The sequence below is a fragment of the Harpegnathos saltator genome, unplaced genomic scaffold (genome assembly GCF_003227715.2).
Source record: "Harpegnathos saltator strain DR-91 unplaced genomic scaffold, Hsal_v8.6 scaffold55, whole genome shotgun sequence".
NCBI classification, from domain to species: Eukaryota; Metazoa; Arthropoda; class Insecta; order Hymenoptera; family Formicidae; genus Harpegnathos; species Harpegnathos saltator.
The window spans coordinates 257,501-280,430 of record NW_020230371.1 but is presented as its reverse complement, the minus strand read 5'-3'; the positions used below and the strand labels follow the sequence as shown (position 1 = coordinate 280,430).

General features: G+C 57.3%; 1 protein-coding gene across 4 annotated transcripts in view; it reads right to left on the bottom strand.

The window, feature by feature from the left end:
* LOC105191753 (GATA-binding factor C) overlaps positions 1 to 22,930 on the bottom strand; it is a 92,965-nt gene that overhangs the window by 60,085 nt on the left and 9,950 nt on the right. For all 4 annotated transcript variants that reach the window (XM_011155396.3, XM_025303470.1, XM_025303469.1 and 1 more), the window contains exons 2-4: positions 21,651 to 22,169; positions 6,944 to 8,260; positions 747 to 892 (exon numbers count right to left, since the gene is read on the bottom strand). In XM_011155396.3, coding sequence (XP_011153698.2) covers positions 747 to 892; positions 6,944 to 8,260; positions 21,651 to 21,828 — 1,641 coding nt within the window. In that variant the 5' untranslated portion in view covers positions 21,829 to 22,169. The remainder of the gene's footprint in view (positions 1 to 746; positions 893 to 6,943; positions 8,261 to 21,650; positions 22,170 to 22,930) is intronic.

Genomic DNA, 22,930 nt, shown 5'->3' with positions numbered 1-22,930 from the left:
GACATCATGGGATAAGTTTCTAGTCGGGTCTCTGTCTCGGAAGACGCGAGACTCATGTCTCCTCGACTCTCCTTCCTCCACATATGTGGCCGAGGTTCACCCCGCTCGCTGGCGCGACGAATTCCCCGGTATCCTCCTCCGCGCGAGAGGACTGTGATTCGACGGGCGGGCGCTAATCACAGCGGCGCGGAGAGGAGCGTATTAATCAGCGGGTAACAGGAAATTAAGTCGGCCTTGTATCATCTTGCATTCTGATTACCGCGCGCGCGCGGCGTTGCTCCCGTATCGCACTCGTGCCGTTAATTAAGTATGTGCGCCTCGCGCTCCCGCGTCAAGGAAGCGATCAAGGACGTGCGCGCGCGCTTCTGCGGCCACGTAAGTGGCCGACGGCTATGGAATCGATTCTTTTCGCATTCGACACGGCGATGTTGGCCGATATCGTGAGATTCGCTCGTCCCTTTGGACGAGCTGCCTCACACGCTGCCTCGCGCGCGTTTCCTCGCCATTTTTTCGCAGAGTGACGATGACAGATTCGCGTTACGAGCGAAGCGAACGACCGCTCTCTCGCGAGTTCTCCCCGAACGAAGTTCGAAGCGTCTCGCCTCTGTTTATCGAGACTAGTAGTAATAGTAACAATAGTACTAATAACAGTAACGACAGTACTGATCGAGAGACACGATCTGCGCGACGAATTCGGTCGCTCGCTCGCGCTCTCTCGCGGGAATGAACAAAGCTTAGGTACTTACAAGGCGTCGTTTCGGCTTGATGAGGGGTCGGTTCTGGCCGTTCATCTTGTAATAAAGGCCGCAGGCGTTGCAGAGGTAGTGGCCGGTGCCGTCCCGTCTCCAGAGCGGCGTCGACGTGGCGCCGCAGTTGACGCACTCGCGGCCCTCTACCGGGATTGCCATCCCGACGGAAGGAAAGTCGTGTTAATTCGCCGCTTAGGAAACGCCGTGCCGGGCGGCACGCGCTCGCTCGGCCGCTAAATTCACCACTTCACCACTCTACCGTCCACGCGCGAAATGCGCGAGATCGAGATCGTGGGGGCGGGGGGGGGGGGGGGTGGAGACGCGCTAAAGTGCGTGCGTGCGTGCGTCGTCGCGAGGAAGACTCGACAACAAGCTGGCGGAGAAGAGTTTCCAGAGAGAGAGTGCCGCTTCTTCCCGATCTCGATCTCGATCTCGACGTTTCTCGCGCGAACCCGGGGGAGCACGTTGATCGGCCGAAGAGCGACGGCGAAGTCTCGCCGTCGATTTTCTCCCGCCTCCGTCGGGAGGACTCTTTTCAATCCCGCGCGAATATTTCCATTTCTCCCCGCGCGACGCTCTCTTCTCGTCTAAAAAAACAATTCGGATTTGCCGATGAGGAACTCTTGCCAGAAAAGTTGCATCGCGCGCGCAGTCTTCTCGACTTCGACGGACCAACGTGCGTCGTACGTATTACGGCGATATAAGACCTTGCGAACAGTCAGCTGACTCGTGAGAGAGAACTCGCATGCAGTTGCAGACATACCATATCAAGCGATTACCAGAGCAAAAGCAGAGTCTCTTTAAGACCATGGACGTTTTGTATAGGATTTTCACGGATCGAACTTACGTTAGTGCGGTCGGTTAGTCCCAAGGACACTGCGGGAGAGAAAGAGACAAGTGTGGACGTTCAAAGCGACGAGGGGACGGACTCGCTCGCGCTCGTTCCTTCCTTCCTTCCTCCGGCTCTCGACAACGACGACGACGACGACGACGACGACGACGACGTCGACGTCGACGTCGACGACGACGACGTCGCGCACGCAAGTGTCTCCAACTTGGTTTCCCACTCGCCGCGGCAGGAACGGCGTGAGAAATCAAGCCGAGCTCCCGCGGCGCGCCATCGAAGCAGAGGAGGTCGGAACGAGAGGGCGCAAAGGACCGAGGGGCAGGCCGAGGTGCCGAGGTGGGGAGGGAGGAGGGCGGGAAGAAGGAAGGAAGGAAGGATCACTTCTCCCGAAATCCGCGTCTCTCGAATCGTCCTCCGAGCTGCGTCCTCGCCGGGCTACGGCCGAGCTCTTATCGGTCGCTACTACTGAAAAGGATTCCCATTAAGCTGCGTCGTCGGGCCCGCTCGTTTGGCGCACGAGAGAGACCGAATCGCGCCGATCGCGCGTTTACGCGACGTACTACACGAGCCGCGATTCCCGCCGGACGTAAATCGCGGCGGCGCAACCGGGAACGGCCGTTCGTCGCTGCTCGAACGACGCTCGTAAAAGCCGCCCCGCTGATTAGCCGCGATTAGCACGCGGCAGCCGTTGGCGAGCCCTCGACCGATCACCGATCACCGATCACCGCCCGCGTGCGTGCGTCTCGACAACTGTTTGAAGAAGTCGGAAAAAAAAAATGAAAAAAAGATGACAGAGACGAGCTGCCGTCGGAGAAAGAGAGAATCGAAGCAAACATCCCGAGACCGACGAGAAGACGCGCGCGATCGGGCGCGGCATCGATCGAATCCGTCGAATTCGCGCTGATTAATGACTCGACCTCGATTTAACGTGAAATTCAACGGCGGCGGCGGCGGAGTAATTCCGGCGCGCGTGACGTAGGTCGCGCGTAATTGTCGACACGCGAGCGGCTCGTTTGCGAGTCCACCGTTTGCGCGGATGAATCCATAACGGAGCAATCGAACGGCCGCCTTTTCCCTTCGGTTCCTCGCGCGGTCAAACTAGATCCCGGCCGTGACGGAGACGAGAGACGCTAACAGGATCCGAGCGGGGCTTTAACGCACGCCTAATTGCCGTTTCGGTGGCCGGATCGATCCCGGAACTAATTGGAAGGACCCACCTTCCCCGCCCGCGCGCCTACTCGGCTTCGAGTCGCACTCTCCTCCCGATGCGGTGTTTCAATTCGATTTGGGTCTTACCGCGTCCGGCAGATCCGGGGGTGATAACGAGCGCGCGTCGAATCTCGTTCCCTCGCGGTGTCGACAATAACGGCGGCGGCGGCCGCGGCGGCGTTAAACGCGACGAATCTTGACCCTCTCCCACCCTCCGCCGCCCGCGCGCGCTCTCCCCGGGCGAGAGCCGAACGCTAGCCGCGATCCGATTTCGATAACGTCCCGTTGCTGGTCGGCCGATTAAATCCCGAGACCCGCGCTTTATTATTTCCCAATTATCGTCCGCGCTTTATTATTCGGCCGTTAACGTACTCGCGTGGGCGAACAAGACGATCCTCGTGGCCGATGTTCGCCTCTCTCTCTCTCTCTCTCTTCCTCCGACCCTACATACCACTCTCTTTCGCTCTTTCTCCCTGTCTGTCGCTTCGCGATTGTGCGAGCGCGATCGATCTCGCCGCTCTCTTCGCGCTCTCGTCGCTGATAATCATTTCCTCGCCGCGCGCGCATTTCCTTGTATCAATGCCTTGCCGCGCGACTATATCGACCCGTCCGACGGGCGATGGGCGGACAGTTCGTGACAGACGGGCGGCTCTCCTCGAACGGCGGCGGCCGATGGATATCAGCCACGAAACGTCGAGGTGACGCTCGTTTACGTCGCTCGAAATATAGTCCTCGTGTCGCGAGGTGACGCTAAAATGGCTGGTCTCGCCCCAGCGCCGAGCGCCCGATATCGCTCTCATTTTCGGCGTCACCTCCGACCTTAAGCGCATCCCATCCACGGGGACGGGCTCGTTAGACAGCCGGCGCTTCCGCTCCTGCTCGGCTTCGCCGAGCCTCTCTCTTTCGCCTCGGATTGTCCCCCCTCGTTTCTACGACGCGCACAAACTCGTCGCGATCCGCACGATCGAAGCACAATTTTATTCCACCTCCGAGTCACACGGATATGACAGTTGTCGTGTCGTGTGTCGACGGGATACTTCCCCCTTTTCCAGCCAGAGCTTTCTGCTTCCGAGGGAAATTAGCAGAGGAAGATCGAACGTCGAGTCTTTCGCGCCGGAAAAAAAATTATCCATCGTCCTACTCTCGCCCCTCCCCCGCCCCGCCAAGCGTTTCACGACGTTCAGCGCGCGGCCCAGGGAGGTGTAGCTATTGTTCGTCGCGGAAACAACGGCCGAGGAGATATTTAGGGCCGGGGTGGTCGTTGGAGCGCGAAGAAGATCGACCGGCGAGGAGGAAGGAAGCCCGGCTTCTTCTCCGTCCCGCGGCACTCTCTCGCCGAGACAACGGCCGAGTTCAGCGATTCAGCGCCGTTCCGCGCACAAATTTCGCGCTGGCCCACGACTGTATACTCCTCCCCCCCCCTCTTCCCTCAACAACCCCATTATTCTCTCTTTCTTCCCGCGCTAATTGCGCGCCGTTACTCTCCGCGCGCGATCCAACGCCACCGTTCGAAGCTCTAACGGGATTTCCCTTCACGGCCAAGCCCCCCCCCCTCCTGCCTCGATGACGACCGTCGACCGACGGTCGGCGACCGCGACCGCACCCGCGCGACTTATGAACGATGCGTCGTTAATTGCCGATTCCTCTGCTTCGCGGTACCAATCGCGTCCGCGCCCGCTCGTCCACGGAGCTACGGAGGGAAACTGAAGAGGGGAAGACGACCCTCCTCCAGAGAGAGATCCTTAGAGTTTCTTGTCCACGCACGAAGGATATTTGCAAGCCTCGCGCGTTTCTCGCGCGCGCCATCGAGGCGTGTTGCTCAATCGACTCTCTCGGTCTCTCAGGTGTGCCTCTCCCCTTTCTTTCTCTCACAACGGAGGACTATAGTAATACCGCGGAAGCCATTTTCCGCGGCCTTCTAGCGGGTGATTTTCCTCGCGGCCGATCGGTAAGCGTCGCTAAATCTAAGCCGCGGCTGCCGTCCGTCCGTCCGTCCGTGGCTTCTCCTTCGTCATCGAGAATAAACGAGCGAGCGAGCGAGCGAGTGAGCGAGCGGGCGGACGAGCGAGCGAGCGCGCGTCGCTGATGTGTGTCGTAAGTCGATTCAATTAGCGGGCTTCCATGGCGCGAAGCCGGGGGCCATTGTTCCCGGAATTGGGATTTTTACCACGCCGCCGTTGCTGCTGCCGCCGCCGCCCGCCGCCGCCGCCGCCGCCTTGCTGGAGAGCCACCGGCTATTATTACCGCAATCAGCGTATCCGGCATTTTTCAACCGTTTCTCGTCTCCACCCGTCGCGACGACCTCCTTCGTCGACGTCGTCGGCGAAGAGGAGGACGACGTCGTCGCGCGAACTATATCGCAGAGCGAGCGGGCGAACGCGCGGCGCGCGCTGCAAATTCTCTCAAAAGTTCGACGATCGCTCGAGGCTGGCTCGTTGTTCGCTCGTTGTGCGACGCGCGATTCGAGCCGCAATCGAGCGACGATTGCGATCGCGGCTGACTTTGCGGACTCGCGGCTGAACGGAACTTGCTCGCGCGACGAGAGAAAAAAAAAAAAACATTTACGCATGGGCGGGAGCACACCGAAAAATGGTCCGTGGACTCTTTGAGAGGGAGCTTTGCCGTGACAAAAACAAAAACGCAGCGGTAGCCACACCACATCGAAAAAAAACCTGTGCTCTTTCGCGTCTTGGCGCGCGTGTTGTGTGTGTGTGTGTGTGTTGTAATACATATGTGTAGGAAATGAAAGACGGGTTGCGACATCTTCAGCGACCGATCAACTTGAAAACGCATCTGATATCCGACAGAATCAACTTGGCCCGTGAGAAGAGGGAACAACAAGTCTCTCGCGCAGGATAACAGACTCGTCGCGAAGCTCATTGACGAAGAAGATGCTGCAGCTCGCTTTCCGCTCAATGTGTATTTCCACACGTATATAAATAGGATGTACACATGTGTAGATCTATATATGTATGTGTGTGTGGTGTGTGTGTGTGTGGTGTGTGTGTGTGGTGTGGTGTGTGTGTGTGTGTGTGTGTCACATCTCGGTAAGTCGGGTGTGGTGCTTGACGCTCGCTCTCTCGTGGGTGCCACGCAAAAAACACATCAGTGAGGCAAAATACAAAAAACCACAGAGTTCAGTGCCTCCCTCCCTCTCTCTCTCTCTCTCTCTCTCTCTATTGTGACACAGCTCGTTCAAAAAACGAGAGAAACGGGTGGAAAAAAACGTGTTCTGAAAGAACTGTAAGCGTAAGACGACCGCCACCGAAAGCTCACGGTTAAAATCAAAAAGAAACAATTGAGGAAAGAGAAGACAGAGAATGATCTCGAGAGTGAGACGACGAGATGGATACCGTCGTCGGTAACGAGCGTTCCGCCCGCGCATCCTCTTTGTTCGCTCGCAATGTCCAGCCGGTACATTCCAGATATTATAGGGGGAGGGAGGATATACCGAGTGGACACTGAGCGAACGAGGACACGCGGGCGACGCGAAGGAAATGTCCGAGAGAGAGACTTGAGGAGCCTCCAAGACTAAAGTAAGATACAAACCGATCAAGAAATTCAACCAAACACAACACGCGGGAGAAGTAATGTTAATCGGGGAAACTAAATGAAACTGGCGTCGATTACGCTAAGAATCAACGTATATCGAAATAAAAGTCGGACATGCTGCTCTCGACGTGTCCAAAACAAAACGAGGCGAAAAACGTATATATACCGCGTTGATACCTCAGGTCCCGATAATCGACGCCGGTCGAGCAGAGAGAGAAGCGGAACCAAGGATGCCAGAAGCAAACAATAAACGCATTGAACGAACTAAAATGAAACGGAAAACAAAGGCGAATGAGAGAAAAGAGATTACAACCAACGTAACACACGGAAAAGGGAAACGGAAACAAACGAAACCCTTGCTCGGACTCTGTGACGAAACGAAACGTAAACCGTAACCGACAGTGACAGAAGAAACGAGACAAAAGTGGTAGAGAAGAAGAAGAAGAAGAAGAAGAAGAAGAAGAAGAAGAAGAAGAAGAAGGAGGAGAAGAAGAAAAAGTAGTAGTAGTAGTAATAGTAAAAGTAGAAGGAGAAGAAGGAGAAGAAGATGAACAGAAAGAACCGTGACAGCAGGCGTGCCGCTTACCGGCGGACGTCCTCGACTTGTTCCTCGGCTTTTGCTGCTGCTGCTGCTGCGCAGACGGCGAGCCCGGCGTGTTCCCGTGCGCGGCCGCGTGACCGACTAACAGCTTGGTGTCGGCGCCTCCGACGCCGGTTACGCCGGTCGCGTTACCGGCGGCACCGGCGGCGTGGTGACCGAAAATACCGGCGACGGCACCGCCGTTGTGCGGATTGTGGGACGACGCGGCGGCGACGGCGGCGGCGGCCGCGGCCGAGGACGACGACGACGCGGCGGTGACACCGTGATGATGATGATGATGGTGGTGGTGGGTGGAGGAGGGATACTGCAGGTGCTGGTACATGTTGTAGGCGGACGCGGCGGGGTCGTACTGCGAGCCGGTGGCATGGTGGCTGTTGGACGCCGCCGCGGCCGCCGCCGCGGCCGCGGCCACGGCCGCGTAGCTCTCCCTGCAGGGTGACACCGCACCGCCGCCGCCGCCGCCGCCGCCACCGCCGCCGCCGCTGCCGCCTCCACCGTTGCCACCGCCTCCGCTACTACCGCCACCGCCGCCGCCACCGCCGCCGCCGCCGGCGGGCACACCGTTGTTGCTCTGATACGCGTCCTGCTGCTGCTGTTGCTGCTGCTGTTGCGTGGCGCTCGCCTGTTGGCTGCCGGCCGTGACATTGCCGGACTGGTTATTACCTTCTCGCTGCTTCACCTGACCGGACGAGCCGTTCGTGCCGGTCGGCCCGTTGCTGCCGTTGTTGGTGCCGTTGTGCTGCTGATGCGGCGGCGACGGTGCTCCGTGATGGTGGCCGAGCATCACCGTCGGCTTGATGTCGCAGGAACCGGCACCGGACGCGCCTAGCGCGTCCTGGTGGTGCATGAAGGCGCCCATCGCCGCCACGTGCGCCACCGCCGCTTGGTACTCGCTGGTGGTGCCGCCGCCGAGGCCGGACAGAGGGTTGCCGCTGTTGTTGTTGTTGTTGGCGCTCGTAGAGTTGTTGTTGTTGGTGCTGGAGGTCGTGCTGGCGGTTATACTGTCGGGCGTGGCGTCCTTGGGCGGTGTCGGCGGGAAGGAGAAGAGGTGGTGTCCCGCGCCACCGTGACTCGACAGGCTGCCGCCGGTGGTCGCCGGCAACGACGAGCCCAGCGGACTCTGCGGCTTCTCGTCGCTCACGCCGCCGCCCGTGGTCGTCGTGGTCGCCGGGAATCCCCAGGGTGTCTTGGAGGTGTCCGCGCTACTGCTCGACAGCCACGGGTGGAGCACCGAGCTGTGAAAGTGCGGCCGGCAGACTTGACTCACCGGGCCGCTCGACACGCCGCTGCTCGACATCCTCGCTGCAAAAGAAGAAGCGGAGCGCAACGCGCCGTGTTAGTTCCAGTCACCGCTCGAGTACCGCTAGTCAAATATCCGCGGAACAAGTATTTGTCACCGTAATTCTACAGTCAGCTAACCGCAAGCTACAGCGAGAGAGAGAGAGAGAGAGAGAGAGACGCAAGTTTTGCAACAAGTGCGATCTGCGGGAGGGGGGAAGGAGATTCGTCGCTGCGATGTTAGCGGTAACTTTGTACGCGTGTCACTGTCGCTGCGATCCTAGCGAGATTAGCGAGCAGCAACTGTCTTGGCTCGCTGTCTGATATTCGTCGCAAAAATACACTCCTTTTACGAGTCACGATCTCGGACGAGTAGTACGTTTCACGGCACGACGGAAGAGAGCAGCAACGGATTGCCCAGCGCAGTCAGTAAATTCTCCTAAAAACATGGTGACGCTCAGACGAGAAGAGACTGAGCGAGCACAGGTGGCTCGTGCCTCTCTTCGATCACGCGTTCCGTTCGCCGCGGTGGTCGACACGTCACCGTCGTTCGTCGTGTCGTCGTCGCCCTCTCGCCGCGAAGGAAGAACCCGACCGGTGCGTGCTCGGAATGATCGGGTTTTATGCCGATCGTAAAGGCTACTTAATTGCGGCGGACGTCTTAATGAAGTGCGAAGCCAGCGACGCACGGAGTGCATCAGGACTCTTCTTCGTCCCGTCTCCTTATACGCGAGCGCAACGCGCACCTACTGTCGTCTCTCCCCTCTCTCTCTCTCTCTCTCTCTCTCTCTCTCTCTCTCTCTCGAGATTGCCACCGCGACTAGGGAGTCGTCTTGTAGGCGATGAAGCGTCGATCAGCGACACGCAATTAGCTCTTCATTAGCCATCTTAATCTCGCCGTATCGTGACGCACCGACGAAGTCGCGTGTATCCTGATCAACTTTTCGTTGCCGATAGAAGCCCCGGACTATTTAGCCGCCGACTTTTACGCCAAAGTCACATGGTAATTTCGAGAAAAGTTCGAAAAGTTCACGCAGTCGCACCCTCAACGCGGAGATAATAACATTGCGAACGTGGAGACCGATGTGAGATATCTGTAAAATTAGGGGGTGACGTTTGCGCGCGCGCGCGCGCGCGGAACAACGGAAGATGGCGGGTCCCGTGACGATACGAGCATCTCTGTCATTAACCGCGGTAAAAAGAGCTCATAACGCATCAAATTAATTATCCCGGTTATTATTCCACGACGACGACGACGACGACGACGACGACGACCACCGCAGCAACGACACAGCCCACCTAATTAACCGATCCCCATCTTTTCCCGTCAGCCAGGAAGGCGCAGCGTTCTTAATGTCTGTGCAAATTTGCGGATGCACATTGTTGCCGGCGAATGCCAGAACGTTGCATGCGACGCATGCAAACCTGCTTACTTGCTAGACCGGCCGAGGCGGCCGATCGATATATCGAGTGCTTCTTGCCGACGCCGTTCCGCCACCTTCAATGGCATACGCTGATAACAAGAGGGTGTGTGTTTTGCCAAGCCGCGTTTCGTCTTCTTCTCTCCCTTGCTCCTCCCCTCTGCCGCCTCATTCGAATTACGCGCGTCAGTTTAATAATTTTCAATCGCGATGTTGCTCAAAATTTTCAAGTCCCAATCTCGACTCGAAATCCGTCGAAAAACAAAGCTCTCACGCGGCACTTTCGGCCGTCGAGCATAGATAAGATAAGTATAAATAAATTTCGACTTTCGAATTTCGACGCTCGGTGGAAATTCGAGGCAGCAGAGGATCGAGCGGCACGCTCGCGCTCGGGATGGGTTTTACGGTTTTCAGTTAATCGCAAATTGGAAACGTCCGTGTGGGGCGTAGAATGAGATTCGAGAGGGAGATAGACACGAGAGCCGAGCGAGCATCGCGCGTTGCAAATGGCGCGGCGTCGCGGAAAGTCGCAGTCTAAATTTAGAGAGAAGCGCGAAACACAATATTACGAATACAGCGGAGCGACGCGCGGCGCGGCGAGATGAGCAGCTGCGCGGCTCTGTAATTAATCGGAGCCAACGATGGCCTGTCTGTAATTGGATCCACTGCTGCATTACGGCGCAGCCGCGATGAAAAGTAAACAAGCTCTACGTGCAGCTATGCGCGCGCTCTCCTCCTCGAATCTTCCTCGGAGGCTGCGCTTCGCCCCTGCGTTGCACCCCCTGCCTGCGCCTCCTCTCCGCGCGATATTCATCATCCCCCCGACGCGACGTTACAAACTGTACGCGCGCATACTAGTGATTATTTTGTGACAAAAGCGCCGCTCCCCTGCCGCAACCGGCAACGCGGAATACGTGTGCAAAATTATCATCGCCGCGCGATTAACGATTATCGATAATCGGGTCAGCGAAAACACTATCGACGCTTCGTGAAAGGGCAGGGAGGGGGGGGGGAGAAGACGACTATATACAATACATCGAGTGGAACGCTGGCCGGCCGTCCCTTTTGCGACAACGAGAGCGACAGCCGCAGCGGGAGGACGGCGCGGCGAAAAATGAACAGGCAGACAGAGAGAGGAGAGAGGAGAGAGAGAAAGAGAGAGAGAGAGAAGAGCACTTCGCACTCTCGACGCAATAAAAACTTCCATGCCGCGAGCGCGCGATATTTATCGCTCCTTCCGTCCTCTCCCTTCCCCTCTACTTCTCTTCACGGCCCCGCCACGTCGCCGTTGTCGTTTGCCTGCGTATTCACTCCCCGTTTCTCCTTCATCCTCCTTCCCTGCCCCTCACCCCCCCCCGGGGGTTGTCGCGTTGTTTTTACGGGATTTCACGGGACTTTTTACCAGCGTCGCCCTCACCCTCGCCGCCGCGACTACGACTCTTTCTTCTCCCTGGCTCGCGCTGCCCTTTTTCGGCTCGCGTCCTTTTTGTCCCACGCTGACGCGCTGACATAACTCTCCCTCTCTCTTTCGCGTGCGCGCGCGCGCGCGCGCGAACGCCAGTTATCTCGGCGATATTTCTGTCGACCCTGCAATTTTATCTGCACCCGCCGATCTGCCGAACGAGGAGCGCGTCCGGACAATATGGCCGACGACGGGCGGTCAGCTGTTCGAGCGTGCCTCCACCTCGTGCATTCCCGGCGCGTTCTGGCGTACGTCGTCGGCGTGGCCGCCGCTTCGATATCCCGCTCGGCCACGACGAAGCGGCGATTGAATCGCGCCGCGTTTAGCGTGCTCTCGGCTCGGTGGTTAACGGCCGCGTTCGATCTCGCGACACGAATAACGTAGTCGCGGTCGATTGCCGACGTCGGCCGCGATCTCTTGGAAATCAACGTGCGGTCGCGTTTAATTCTCGGGTTGACCATTCGAGCCACCGAGGATGCGTCGCAAATAAACGCGACTCGCCACGCACACGTTGGCGTTTCGCTCGATTCGTCTCGGCTATTGCAATCGATATTTTCGCAGCGAGCGCCACTGCACTGATAATAAACTCGTGAGCATACCGGCTGCTGCTGTCTCTTTTGCGGGAAAAAAAGAAAACAAAAGAAAATCTGCACGGAGAAATAACTATAAATATTTCGAGAGAATAACCATTTTTTTCCGCTCAGTGTATAAAACACGCGTCAGCGGTACGACGGCGAATGCGCTCGCGTGGATGTGATTTTTCGCTCTCGACGGCCATCAGCGACGCGGAGGCCCCCTCGGAATAACGTTTATTACCATTCACGAGCGCCGCTCCCGCTTTTATAAATCCACAGTCGGCATTTTCATGCGCGCGCGCGCGATAATCGCGCTCTATAAATCGCACGGCGATGATCGCGCTGTTCAGCGCGAGGCGGAAACTGTCGTTGCCGTCGAGCGCGCATCGGGAACTTGGCAGCGCCTGCCGACAACATCATCACGCGCGTCTCGTAAAAAGCGTTTAGTAAAAATATTACGTAAGCGAACGTCCATCTCGATCTCGCGCGATCGAGTCGTCGAGGAGGAGAGGAAGGAAGGTTGCGCCTCGCAACTTTGTCGAGACACACTCGCTCTTGAATCCCGACGAAGCCGCTTATGCGGAAAAATGGCGCAGTTTTCCGCCCCGCTCCGTCGCGTCGTTAAATTTCAGCTCGTCCCCCGCCTCCATCCCCCACGATATTATCCGACGACCGGCTGATTCCTAGATAATAGCGCTCTCGTGGGGGTTGCACGCACACGCACATCCGGTGTAATAGCAACGCTCCTGTTTTCGCGCGTCATGAATATTCATGAAAAATCCGCGGATAGTGGCCGCGCGTCGCTGCATCGCAGGCGCTCGCGCGAGATCGGCGCGCCGGCAGATAACGCGTCCGCTCCTAACTGTATTACATTTTTTTTGCCCTCTCTCTTTTCGGCCGGGCTAACGCGAAACGCCGCGCCGCGATCCTCATAAAATTGCCGACGATACCCGCGGTACTCGTTTCCCGTTCGTGCTTTTTTCCTCTCCTCTCCGACCGCCGGACGAAGAAGAGGATCGCCGCGAGCGCGCCGGGCACGATTTTATATCTCGTCGTCCGGATTTAATAAGATCGTCGCTCGGAGCGATCGGCCGTCGTCTCTCTCTCTCTCTCTCTCTCTCTCTCTCTCGTCTCTCGTCTCTCGTCCGCCGTGTGTCGTTTCGGCGTTACTTTAAATTCGCTCGTCACGGCACAAGCGATACGCATCGATAACATCGCCGGGGCCGACCCACGCGCGTCCGTGCGCGATCAAGATCGGTTCGATTAATCGCTTACTCTCGGTCGCGAGAGAGCTCGCGGATGATTCAGGAGCGAGCGAGCGAGCGAGCGAACGAACGCGCGCGCGCGCATTCGCACCCACGCGTTCGCCAAGTATGCGAGCGAGCGAGCGAGTGCGCGCGCGCACTGAATTTATTTCTGTCCTGACGCGTACGCACGGAGTTACGGCATTCCGTAGTAAGCCAACGCGCGCTATGATAATTCCCGCGTAATGATAATTCACAGCCGCCGCACTTGTCGCACAGCCGCGACGAGTCCGGAAATATAAATCAGCTTTTTCGCGGCGCACCCACCTGCGAGGAGCGCGCTCTCCTCGCTGCCGCGATCTCCACGTCGCAGCGACGGCGGCCATGTGTGTGGGTGTGTTTGTTCGCGCTTGTTCTATTTTTCCTCACTTTTTTTGCTCCGCCGCGCAGTGAAAAACCACCGCCGCCGCTGCGACCGATGATGATTACAAGCGCGACCGATACGCGAGTCGATCGCGCCGATTTACATTTATATTGCACCGGTTCTACGCTTTGCTAAGATCAAAGCGGCCGGAGGTGAAAGCCGCGAAAGGTATTCTCCCGCTTCCAGGAGCGCAATGTCAAACGGGGGCAGCGGGGGCAGAGAGCGGACGACGCGTTTTCGGAGAAACGCGGTCTCTTTGTCTCCCTCCCTCCCATCCTTTCTCGCTCTCGCTCTCGCTCTCTCTTTCTCTCTCGTTCTTTACCCCTCGCGATCGCCTTCTTCACTCGCGTCTTAATTAATCATCACTTATTACCGACCACCATGTCGCGCAAGAGAGCACGGCTAATAATATCTCCTTAATGATATTAAAATGTATGCCGAGTTGGTTTTCCGCGGAGTATAATGACATTATCGCAATCGCATAGAATTATCGTCGCAATCATTCCGTCGATTATCTTTTTTTTGCATCTCTGTCGTACTCTGATTTCTCGCGCGTGCATGTCAATAGGATGACAAAGATATCGGTAGACTACGTCGATCGGTGGACGCGCTTCGTTCGTAACCGCCCCACCGGCGGTCTCAAAGAAATTTATTTCCATGCATAAACGGCGAATATTTTCGCGCAGAAAATGGAACTCGCGAGCAAGGAAGTGGGGGGTTTGCAACACAAGTCCGTAAAGTCGTAAGAAAATTGGTCAATCGCGGTCAATTATTTTTTAGTTATTATTACTTTCCCTGCAATCAATTGGTCAATTATTCACAATCTTACGACTTCTATTGCACAAACTCCGTTTAATTTGTTTGTGTGCGAGCGTCGAGGCTGCCGCGCTCGCGCTCTTTGCGAATTCACGATACACGCGCGACAAACTTGGCGCTCCTCTGCGCGAATCTCCGGCTATATCTCTCTTGCCATCTCGCGACTCGCATCAAAAAAAAAGCGGGTACTCCAAATAATTAAGCGTGCTCGTCCGTTCACGCGGCTCGGACACACCGCGGCTACGGCTTTGTGGCCGGCAAAGGCGTCGTCGGGACAGAGGCGCGATCTCAAAGGGTCAAAAGGATTCAAAAGCGCCGGCGGATCCGTCTGAAAGGACTCGCGATTCGTCGTCGTCGTCGTCGTCGTCGTCGTCGCCGTATCGTATCGTATCGCATCGTATCGTATCGTATCGGGAAGCGTGCGCGCTTTTATTTCCCGGCCATTTGCCTTCGACTCGTTGCCTCGGCTTTTTCGCTCTCGCCCCACGCTCTCGCCTCCGGCAGTCCCTCTTGTTCTCGCTCGTTCAAAGGAGATCGAGATGCAGCGAGATTGAGAGGCAGACGCGCGAGACGAGAGAGCGCGATCGTCTCGTTGCTTACCGCGCCGTTGATCTTATTAATGAAGAGACACCGGCGCGAGATATCCCCGTTGGAAATTAACCGGCGAGCGCCCGCGCATCTCGAGCGTTTCCACACGAGAGAGAGAGAGAGAGAGAGAGAGAGAGAGAGAGAGAGAAAGAGAGGAGGCGTTTCCGAGCGAACGGTCGACTTCGTTACCGTGAGACAGTAACTAATTATCGTTACGTTTGCGCCCCGTCCGTAGTGTTACGACTTATTTTCGAAACGCGAGAGAGCTCTCTCGCTGCTTTCTGCCGCCCTCCCGCTCTCCCTCGCCAGCCGCGAAGCGGCGGTCGTTATCGCGAAATGAAAAGGCGGAGCCCTTTGCCGGTACCCCCGGGGAAACATTTTACAGCGGACGATTTGTTAAGACGCGGCGTTATCGCGCTACTGTCACGCGCCCTGACTGATCGAGCGCGGCCGAGAGTGCGCGAGCGTGCGACGCTCTTTAATTGTTGCATCGCGTCGTGTAAAGAGAAGAGAGAAAAGGATATCGTACGCGGCAGGAAACCCGGCGAAAGTCCTCTTTTTTCGCAATTTCTTCCATTCTCTCTCTCTCTCTCCTCTCTCCTCTCTCTCTCCTCTCTCTCTTGGTCGAGCGCGAGCCCGCCGAGCCGCGAAGGCTGCAATTAGTACCGCTAATCAGAGACGATACGCGTAAAATATCGCTCCGCTCGGCAAAAACATTCGCAGCCGCCAACCACGCGTGAAACGCGCGCGTTACTTTGGCGCGGCGACGGCAGCTTCGTTAACTCGGGCTCGCGCTCATGCGCCGGCGGTAAGTGTTGTTATCGCAAGTACACGCTAGTGTGGCGTGGCGTGGCGTGGCGTGGCGTGCCGTGCCGTGCTGTGCCGCGCTGAATTCCATTTTCCGCAAAGGCGAGATCCTTCCGCGCGCGCGGACGCACGCGCACGCGTCGTCGTAACTCCTCCGGCGCGGGCAGGAGAGCCGGGGCCAATTATCGCTCGTAACAACACAACGGCGAAGGCGATGCGACGACGCACGCAACAACCTCAACAACACGAAAGCCCGGGGAATGACTCTCGTTAACGTTCCGCGCGCGAATCGCTTTCGGCGAGGAAGAGAAGGAGGAGGAGGAGGAGGAGGAGGAGGAGGAGAAGGAGGATCAGAGCGAGGACGAGGGAGGTAATTCGCGGTCGCGCTGTCAAAAATTCCCGCCGCGCTGACGTTCCGCATTCAGTTTTCCGCTCGCGAGTTTTCTCTGCTCGATCCCGCGCCGAGTCAGCGCGGAAACCCGACGGGAATCGCGCACCACCCCCCTCCCCCCTGGACCGAGGGTGGAATTTCAGCGGCGTCGGTCTCTCGAGGAATTTTTCTCCTCCCAGGAAAATATCCGCACGCCGAGTCGCGGGGTTAGGTATTGCGCCCAAAGTATCCCATGGGTGAAAGAAGAAGGCTCTCTCGTCCCTCCTCCTCCTCCTCCCTCTCGCCGATGCAGCGCGCGAGCCTTATAATACAATCCCGGTACGTGCACGAAATTCCCGCAGAAAATAACGTCTCATTTCGTCGAACGCCCCCAGCAGCTTTCGCGTAATAACATGCAATTTCACCCCGTATCCTTCGCCCGGGTCGATCGATCGATCTCTCTCTCTCTCGCTCTCTTGCCTTCTTCCTCGGTTGAGGTGCGCGAGTAAGCGTAGCCGGCCGGCGTAAGGTACGCGATCTGCGAGAGTGTCTACGGGAGAAATTCATTCCGCGGAATTGAATCCTCGATCTGCGGGGGGAATCGACGGTCGAGATCGTCGGGAGTGAGAGCGAGAGCTGCCTGTCCGTTTTTACCAGTCACGATATTTCGACTGACGGCGGGGGAGGCGCTAGTTAAGTTTCGTTCGGTTTCTACGAGTCGCGATCGCGTCGCGAGATGATCCGTATCGCCGCGCGCATCACCGTTGATGATGCCAACTGGCCCCGCGATCACCGGATGTACCCGACGACGCTCGTTACGACGGTGCCGCGCACCGTCGGCGAAGGAAACGCGGGGGAGTCGCGTGATCGACACACCGCGCCGATGAGAATTAGTCGACGTTCGGTATAGAATTGGCCTTAAAAAAAGGTCATTAAATCTCCGGCGCGCGCGCACGCTCGGGAGAAATGCAGAGACGTGCGGCGCGGTACACGCCTGTCCGGAGGAAGAGCTACCGCGAGAAACCGGGCAACCGCACGCTGTGCTCGCGCGCTCGAGGTGGCCGAGGAGGCTGCGGAGGGAACGGAACGCGGCGACGAGGAGGAAGATTGATCGCGGTGAAGCTGCATCTGCCACGGGGAAGTAGATGGAGAGAGCGAGAGAGAGAGAGAGAGAGAGGGAGGGGGGAGGTGGGGAGGAGAGAAGAGGAGAAGAGAGGAGAACGAGAAGGAGGAAGAGATAGAGATAGAGAAACGACGGGAGAGAACATCGCGGAGAGGCCCTTCGGGAGAGGCTCCGCCTTCAGCTGGCGTGTGCATTTGCGCAAGATGGCGCCGGTCGGTCGCTCGGTGGAAGAACCGCGGTTGCACACGTTTCGCACACCGGCAACGAGCTCTGTTTGCGCTCCAGCCACACGTCGTGCCACCTCGACCCGCCGGTTCTTCGCAACACCGGATCTTCTTCTCTTTCGTCTTCGTCTTCCTCGGCTTCCTCGTCGCCGCCATCATCATCATCATCATCATCATCTTCATAGTCATAGTCATAGTCGTCGTCGTCATCATCGTCATCGCAAAGTGAGGATACACGGCGACCGGGAGTCGCGAACGGTGGAGGAGGGCGGCGGGCGTGCGGGAGGGGAAGAAGACCTAACTCTTATAAAAGCAGCGCCTCCCGCGTGGCCCCGCAATTACGTATGCACCTCTCTCAGACCCCGCGGGCTTCGCGGTTGGCTGCGCTTCCTTCCTGTCTGCCGCAACCACCGTGTATTATGCATCCCGCTCCGTGCGCGTCCGCCTATCTTGTTTATTTTTTTTTACCATCGCTCCGCGCCGTCGTCCCACCCCTCCCTCCCTCCCTTCCCTCCCGCCGCCGTCCTCTGTCTCTTTGTCTCTCCGCTTCTCTCTTGTTCGTGTTCTCTCCGTCCCTCCGCCTGCCTCTCTCGCTCAATGCGGACGTACGTGCACACGCGGAGAGAGAGAGAGAGAGAGAGAGAGAGAGAGAGAGAGAGAGAGAGAGAGAGAGAGAGAGAGAGAGAGAGAGAGAGAGAGAGAGAGACTGCTGCCTCGCCCGTCGTCCCGCTGGAATCGGTTCGCGTCTTCGGGGCGTCGTCGAGAAGGCGCGTGAAAGCGCCGCGCGAATATCAAAATGCGACCCAGTCGTCTTCGAGTCGGTAGTCCGAGCTAACCAACCCTGGGCCTGGCATTCCACTTTCTCCGCGTAAATAGCACGGTACTACTCCCGCACGGGCATTCTACGACTTCTACACTACGAATTACGCAATTTTTCCCTCGTCCCGAGTCGCGCGACACGACGCAGCATCGCCGTCGCGACGACCGGACAGCGAACTCTGAGATTGCTCCAACGTTCGCTCACCACCTACCTACCTACCTACCTACCTACCTATCTACCTACCAACCGTCGACGCTCGTGTCAGTGGCTGTCAAAACTCGCGACGCGAAGGAGCTTTCCGACGCGTTTCGAGACGCGACGGGAATCAAAGCCGACACGACACTCCGAGTACGAGCTCGAGGTCAAAGGGTCCTCCTGTCCATCTCCGCCGGCCGCAGAGAGAACGAGAGAGAAAGGAGAGAGAGAGAGAGAGAGGAGAAGAGTCGGCCGATGAGCCGACCGGCAAGAAATTCTCCTTCTCTCTCTCTCTCTCTCTCTCTCTCTCTCTCTCTCTCTCTCTCTCTCTCTCTCTCTCTCTCTCGCGCGCGCGCGATTGTGCCGTACCGTTCGGCGCTTTTTCCGCGCCGTCTCGAGCGCGAGGATCGTACGAACGGCAGATTTGATTCCGATTAGGAGGAGCGCCGTTTTTTCGGTGCCGCGAGCCCAACAGAGGCCCGAGTATGATCCACGCACGTCGGCACGAATCAGGGATATCGCCTTCCACGGCCCGGAGATCTGTCCGGCTGTATCGTGTTTCCACGGGCTATCCTCGTGCGCTTTTTGGCCGCCTTCTCTCTCGCTCCCACCGCCCGCCATCACGTCGCGTCCGTCCTCCTCCCTCCTCCTCCTCCTTCTGCTCCTCTTCTTCTTCTTCGTCCCTGCCATCCTTCCTCGACACGTCCGAGAGTCTCGAGCCGGAGCGACGTGGTTCACCTCCTCGTCCTCCCTCCCCTCCTCCTCCTTCTCTCTCTCTCTCTCTCTCTCTCTCTCTCTCTCTCTCTCTCTCTCTCTCTGTCTCTTCCTCGTCCTCTTTCTCTTCTCCCTTCGGCCCTCCTCCGGCAGTGCTCTCTCCTCTCCTCGACCGCGTGTCCTCCTCTACCCTACCCACGCTATGCTTTTTCATGCTTGGCCAACGACGAGGAACCGAGGAGCTATCGAGATTGCGTACACCTAGAGTGTACACACCATCGGCCTAGCGCACCTCTCTCGCCCGCTCTCTTTTTCCTCGTTGCGTGACGCCGTGAAATCTCTTTGCATGGAATTGCTCAACTTTTGGAGCGAGAGAGAGAGAGAGAGAGAGAGAGAGAGAGAGAGAAGCGGAGCGGTGAAGGGATTTTGGCCAGACGTCCTCTACGCGTACAAAGAGACCAAGTTCACCGACAGCCATCAACTTCCCCGATTTGTCGCGCTTTTATCGCGCACGAATCAACCGCAACTACGCGTCGTCTACTTGCTTCTTTCCGGTGGCTCCCTCGCTGATTTACGTCTCTCTCCCTCTCTCTCTCTCTCTCTCTCTCTCTCTCTCTCGACATCTCACTCGCGAAATTTCCTCCCGCCGCTCTCTCGTCGCGCCTCAAGCCCAGCGCCACCGAGTGTTTCCCTAAGCTACTCTCCGCAGGACGACTTCCTTTTTTGCGCGCGGCTAATCGCACGTTTCCTGCGCGCGCTTTATCTCTCATTCTCCGAGCGTCTCCGAGAGAGACCGAGCAGGTCTCTCCTTCTCTTCCTCTCTCTCTCTCTCTCTCTCTCTCTCTCTCTCTCTCTCTCTCTCTCGTTCTCTCTATAGCGGCGCGCGTCGTTCGCCACGGGGTTGCGAAAGGATTATGGTCGAGACGGAGACGTCACTCGGACGAAGCGGAGAGCTTTTGTGCGCACGAAACGAAAGAAGATGGAGTGGAAAGGAAGCGTGGAAGATTGGTTTATTCGTCGCTTCGCAGTATTCGCTCCAACCGTTAAATGGATCTCCATCGTAGTAGGAGAGAGAGAGAGAGAGAGAGAGAGAGAGAGAGAGAGAGAGAGAGAGAGAGAGAGAGAGAGAGAGAGAGAAGGGACGAGCCGAAGTGAACGAGAGCTTGCGCGAGCCAATCGTCGTAGACGCAACACGTAAACATTTAGTTGAAGAAGCAAGCGGGATATTGCTCGAGGTCTGTTCCGTCCAGAAGACGGTGGGGAAATGACCGTGTAATTAGGATTCAGCCAGAGTAAGCAGGGTTTCAAGCGGACGACTCGCCGCAAGTACTTCCGCTTGCGATCAGATTTGCCGTCGGCTCAATCGTCTTTCAGAGTACACAAACCCCGAGCGATATCCTGATTGGTTCCTCCAGCTAAAGTTCCACGTCTCGCGGCAATGTGCGCGACAGAGCCCGTGGCGCTGCGCTAAGTAACCGTCCCAATGGGACATGTCGCCACGAGCGCCGCGCACACTCTCGGGTCTCTCCTCTCTCGCTGGCGTTGCAATGTTGAGCACGTGCGAGCGCGAGCGGACGGACGGACGCATGCCTATCCAGCCGCGATGGAGAAATTTAATTATCGAGGCAGGCATCTAACGGGGGGAGAAGTGAAACAGCGGCGACGTACATCACAAGGGAGACATTCGATGGCGCGCTGATAGCCTCGGAGGCGCCTCGTTAATTAAATATAGAAATTCTAATTAATGAGAGAACTGCGAGCGAGCTGGTGCGCGCGTGCGCGCGCGCACAGGATGACTGTACACGGCGGTCGTTGAACCGTGTCGCGAAACACGCGACAAGGAGAAAAAAAAAAGGTGGAAAGAAAGAAAGCAACGTGGGTGTACAGCATAGGCGGGGCTGCTGCCGCGCTGAACGCGCTCTCGTGGATCGGCTCGAGGGTGACGAAATTCTCCCCTTGAGCGTTCTCGCGGAGGTCGATGTCGAGTTTGCACACGCACGCACGCACGTACGCACACGGTGCGCTTTCGCGTCGACGATAAAATATTCGAGCGAGCGTTGTTACGCACCTCACGCTCCTCTCCTCTGCTCTCCTCTCGCCGACGCCGCCGATCGGCGCATCGCGAGCCGCGGCACCAAGCAGGAGCGCGAATCTTCGCGACACGCCGCGCCGCGTCGCGTCGCATCGCGTTGTAATCGAGAGCTTCTGCCGCACAACGGAATCACTAAGACGGATTTCGATCGATAAGGCTAAAATAGCTCGCAGATTATACGTATTATCCTCTTAATAGCCGCACGGTATCCGCTGCTGAAAAAGGCAAGAGAGCCTTCTCTTCCTCCTCCTCCTCCACCTCGGGAGTCCTCACACTCGCTTCTGCCGCCGACCGACCGATCTTTCTCTGAGGGAGCGTCCGCGCGAGCGAGCGGTCGGTCGGTCGGTCGACCAACCCACCGGTCGTTGAACCGCGACCCCTCGCGCAGGGGAGGAAAAATAAACGATGCGGAGCAGACGAGCGAGCGAGAAAACGGAGAAAAGAGACCGCCAAGATTGACGAGGGGCTGAATGAAAGCAAGACGGGAGGGGCGAGAGGGGGGAGAAAAAGTACGAGATGAGAAAAACGCGTGCACTTACTGTGGGCGTAGTGTGCCGCGGGGTGGTGCGCCGTCGGGCCGGCGTGGGGGTAGTAACCCCTGTAGTCGCTGGGGTTGCCGACCACCCCGGTCACCCCGGCACCCCCCGAAGGCGGCTCCAGCGACGACCTAGGCGGCTCGTACCACCGAGCGGTGCTCGACTCGCTGCTCATGTCCATCGTGTCCGAGATCTCGGTGCGTCGTCGCTCGTCCAAGAAGAACGACGACGGGCGGCAAGGGAAGAGGGGGAAGGAGAGAGAGAAAGAGAGGGACGGAAGGAGGGCGGAACAGAGAGAAAGAGAGAACGCTGGAGGGCAGGGCAGGGGAGGAGATTAGGACCGCTGCCAAAAGCGCCTCTCTTCCGGGAGCGTCGTCGTCCTCGCGACGCCCGACGGGATCATAGGTAATCCTGGTCTGATCGGCGGATCACGAGGGGTAACTGCTTCTTCTTCTTCTTCTTCTTCTTCCTTCTTCTTCTTCTTCCTCTTCTTCTTCTTCTTCTTTTTCTTCTGCCTCCGTCCTGTAACAAACACATCGAACACGGCGGTTAGTTTGGTTAGCTTCGCTCTCTTTCTCTCTCTCTCTCTCTCTCTCTCTCTCTCTCTCTCTCTCTCTCTCTCACACTCGCACGGACTCTCCGCAGCGCTGAGAAAACGTCGTCGTCCGCGGGGTGTCTGTGACTGTAATTGCATCGTCGAGCGATTATAGTTACCGGAAAATTTCTTTTCTCTAGCGAGCGCTACCGCAAGGTTAATAACAACTTACGCACACGCGTACACACACGTGTGCTGTTATTACTTTTTTTTTCTCAAAGCAACGAGAAGGTGTACACGACTGACTTGGCGAATGACGATGATTCGCGGTGTGATTAACAATTATTTCTCTTTCGCTCTGTACGAACGAACTCGTTCCTCCTCGTCGAGAGCCGTCTCGTCGCGCACGCTAGAACAACATTCAAAAGCCTCCATCGGTGGAAGTCGAAGAGGAGCGTCGAGAGAAAGCGAGCCGCGAGAGACTCGTCCAGTGATATATCGCGCGATTGTCAAAGCGCGAGACCTTTTTCTCGCCGGCGAAATCCCAAACTCGCTCGCGCTCGTATCTCTCTTCGACGTATCACTCTTACATCAACTTATAAAATAGTTACGCGACCACCTTGCGAGCCGCGCGATAGATATTACATGCAAACGCGGAACGGAGAAGTTAATTGGAGCGTTTAGGTCGATCCACGCGATCCCCCGACGACGACACAACGACGAGGATATGTGTGTGTATGTGTGTGTA